Source organism: Eurypyga helias, unplaced genomic scaffold (assembly GCF_000690775.1).
Source record: "Eurypyga helias isolate BGI_N326 unplaced genomic scaffold, ASM69077v1 scaffold45783, whole genome shotgun sequence".
In the NCBI taxonomy this organism is placed as follows: Eukaryota; Metazoa; Chordata; class Aves; order Eurypygiformes; family Eurypygidae; genus Eurypyga; species Eurypyga helias.
In genome coordinates, this window is record NW_010241426.1 from 1,564 (window position 1) to 3,802 (window position 2,239).

Sequence of the window (2,239 nt, forward strand, 5' to 3'; positions counted from 1 at the left end):
GGCGGCCGGCAGCTCCTGGGCCACATGCACCCCGAGGTGCTGCAGGTGAGCTACCCCAGCCCAGCCTTCCTCCGCTCTCCTCCTCTCCCTTGCCTCCCATGAGGGGCTGGGGCAGCTCTGCTGGGGTGAGAGGGGCCATAGCGGTGCTGGTTGGTCCCTTGCTGCTGCAGGTGATGGATGAGATCAAGGCGGGCATCCAGTATGCCTTCCAGACACGGAACCAGCTGACCCTGGCCATCAGCGGCACTGGCCACTGCGCCATGGAGGCCGCCCTCCTCAATCTGCTGGAGCACGGTGACACCGCGCTGGTGGCCGTCAATGGCATCTGGGGACAACGTGCTGCTGACATCACCAGGAGGTTGGGTATGCCGGGGACAGATGGATGGCACCGACGGGGCTCAGGGGACTGGGCGTCCAGGCAGGATGCAAGAATGTGACCCCTGGTCTGGCAGCAGTGCCCTGTGGCATGGCTTCTGCAGCCGACAGCGCTCCAGGTGTTTTCCAGGGTGATGTCCCTCTGCTTATGGTGGTTAATAGTTTTCCTACCGGACAAATCCGGAGGAGGCCAGACCCTGGCAGGTGGCTGTGCTCCTGGTTGATGCATGACTGAGCAGGTGGCTGCCCAGTGGGAGGCCTGTCCAAACCTCACTCTCCCTCTGCCCAAATCCCTCCCAGGAGCCCATGTCCATGAGCTGCTGAAGCCCCCAGGCGAATACTTCACTCCAAGGGACATCGAGGAGGTGAGTGCCAGCCATGGTGCAGGGCGGCGGGCGTGAGCCAGCCCCGGGGATGGCCACGTTTCCCTCTGTTTCATGCAGGGTCTGGTGCGACACAAGCCTTCAGTGCTCTTCATCACCCATGGCGAGTCCTCCACGGGGGTGCTGCAGCCGCTGGAGGGGCTGGGCGAGCTGTGCCACCGGTCAGTGCATGATGGGCACCCATGGGGTCTGGTAGCACCCCAAGGATGCCGTTGGGGATTGGGGCAAGGGGATTTGCATGCCCCAGCCTCTCCTCTGGCTCTGTTGTGCTGGAAGTGGTTGGTGCTGGTGAGACACGTGGCCCTAGGGGGAGTGGGATCCCGGGGCTGGAAGAGGGGTGGCAAGAGGAGGTGGCAGGAGGAGGTGGCAGGGACACCAGCTTGAGCTCCATCCTCCCACAGGCATGGCTGCTTGCTGCTCGTGGATGCAGTGGCATCGCTTGGGGGAGCCCCTATCTTCATGGACCAGCAGGGTAAGAGCCACAGTGCCACCACAGACACCCAGGGAACAAGGGGGCTTCATGCCTGGGCCAGGGAGGGGAGGGCAGCGAGATCAGCCCCACTGCCTGTGTTTCAGGCTAGCAGCACTAGGAACTGGTCCAGCTGCAGCTAGAGAGCCTGTTCCCCTCGGGGGACAGTCAGCTGTGCCAGGGTGTCCCCCAAAGCTGGCCAAACACCTGCAGCGTGTGCCCTCCGCCACCTGCTGCTTGCAACTGGGTTGGGAGGGCTTAGCATGTCCCTGCTGGGAGCCCCTGGCCCCTAAGGAGCTGCCTCCCCTCTTGGGCAGAGATTGATGTCCTATACTCGGGGTCTCAGAAAGTCCTCAACGCCCCCCCTGGCAGCGCCCCCATCTCATTCAGCGAGAGAGCCAGGTAAGGACAGCCGTGTCCAGCGGGGGAAATGGTGATGGGGCTGCGGGGAGGCTGTCACCCCCCAACTTTGCCAGCCAAATGCTCCAGCCCTGCTCTGGAGAGCTCACCCAGCAGCAGCTCTGCAGGGTCAGAGCCCAGCCCATCCCTGGGCAGCGATGAGAGCTGGAGCCAAGCTCAGCACTTGCTTTGGGAGCAAGTGACCTCTGGAGCTGGCAGGGTCGAGGTCTGGCTCCTCTCCAGCAGTCTGATTCTCCAGAGAGAAGATGCTGAGGAGGAAGATGCAGCCCCCGTCTTTCTACCTGGATATGGGCTGGCTGGCAAACTACTGGGGCTGCGACGGGGAGCCACGGAGGTGAGGGCAGGTTGTCCCGGGACAGCCAGCCACAGCTGTCCCACCACAGCCTTTGCCCCAGCTGGGGGGCTGCCTGCCCTGGGGGGCTTGGGCCCTGTCCCTCCACCACCCTGTTCGCCCAGCGCAAAGCGGCCCTGCAGGGTGCTGAGGGGGGAGGGCACCGCATCCCGGTTCCCCCCACCATGAGCTGGAGTGCTGCTCTGCCGCGGTCCAGGGCAAACTCTCTGGGTGCCCCTCGGGTTTTGCAGGTACCACCAC

The 2,239-nt window shown here is 64.1% G+C and overlaps 1 protein-coding gene across 1 annotated transcript in view; it reads left to right on the top strand.

Moving 5' to 3' along the window:
- The window catches only part of AGXT (alanine-glyoxylate aminotransferase), a gene marked incomplete at both ends in the record, with an annotated part of 2,858 nt that continues 619 nt past the window's right edge, over positions 1 to 2,239 (top strand). The window contains 8 exons of the mRNA XM_010148740.1: positions 1 to 45; positions 171 to 363; positions 676 to 740; positions 819 to 919; positions 1,160 to 1,230; positions 1,545 to 1,629; positions 1,886 to 1,981; positions 2,230 to 2,239. The exon at positions 2,230 to 2,239 is cut by the window's right edge and continues 75 nt beyond it. Coding sequence (XP_010147042.1) covers positions 1 to 45; positions 171 to 363; positions 676 to 740; positions 819 to 919; positions 1,160 to 1,230; positions 1,545 to 1,629; positions 1,886 to 1,981; positions 2,230 to 2,239 — 666 coding nt within the window. The remainder of the gene's footprint in view (positions 46 to 170; positions 364 to 675; positions 741 to 818; positions 920 to 1,159; positions 1,231 to 1,544; positions 1,630 to 1,885; positions 1,982 to 2,229) is intronic.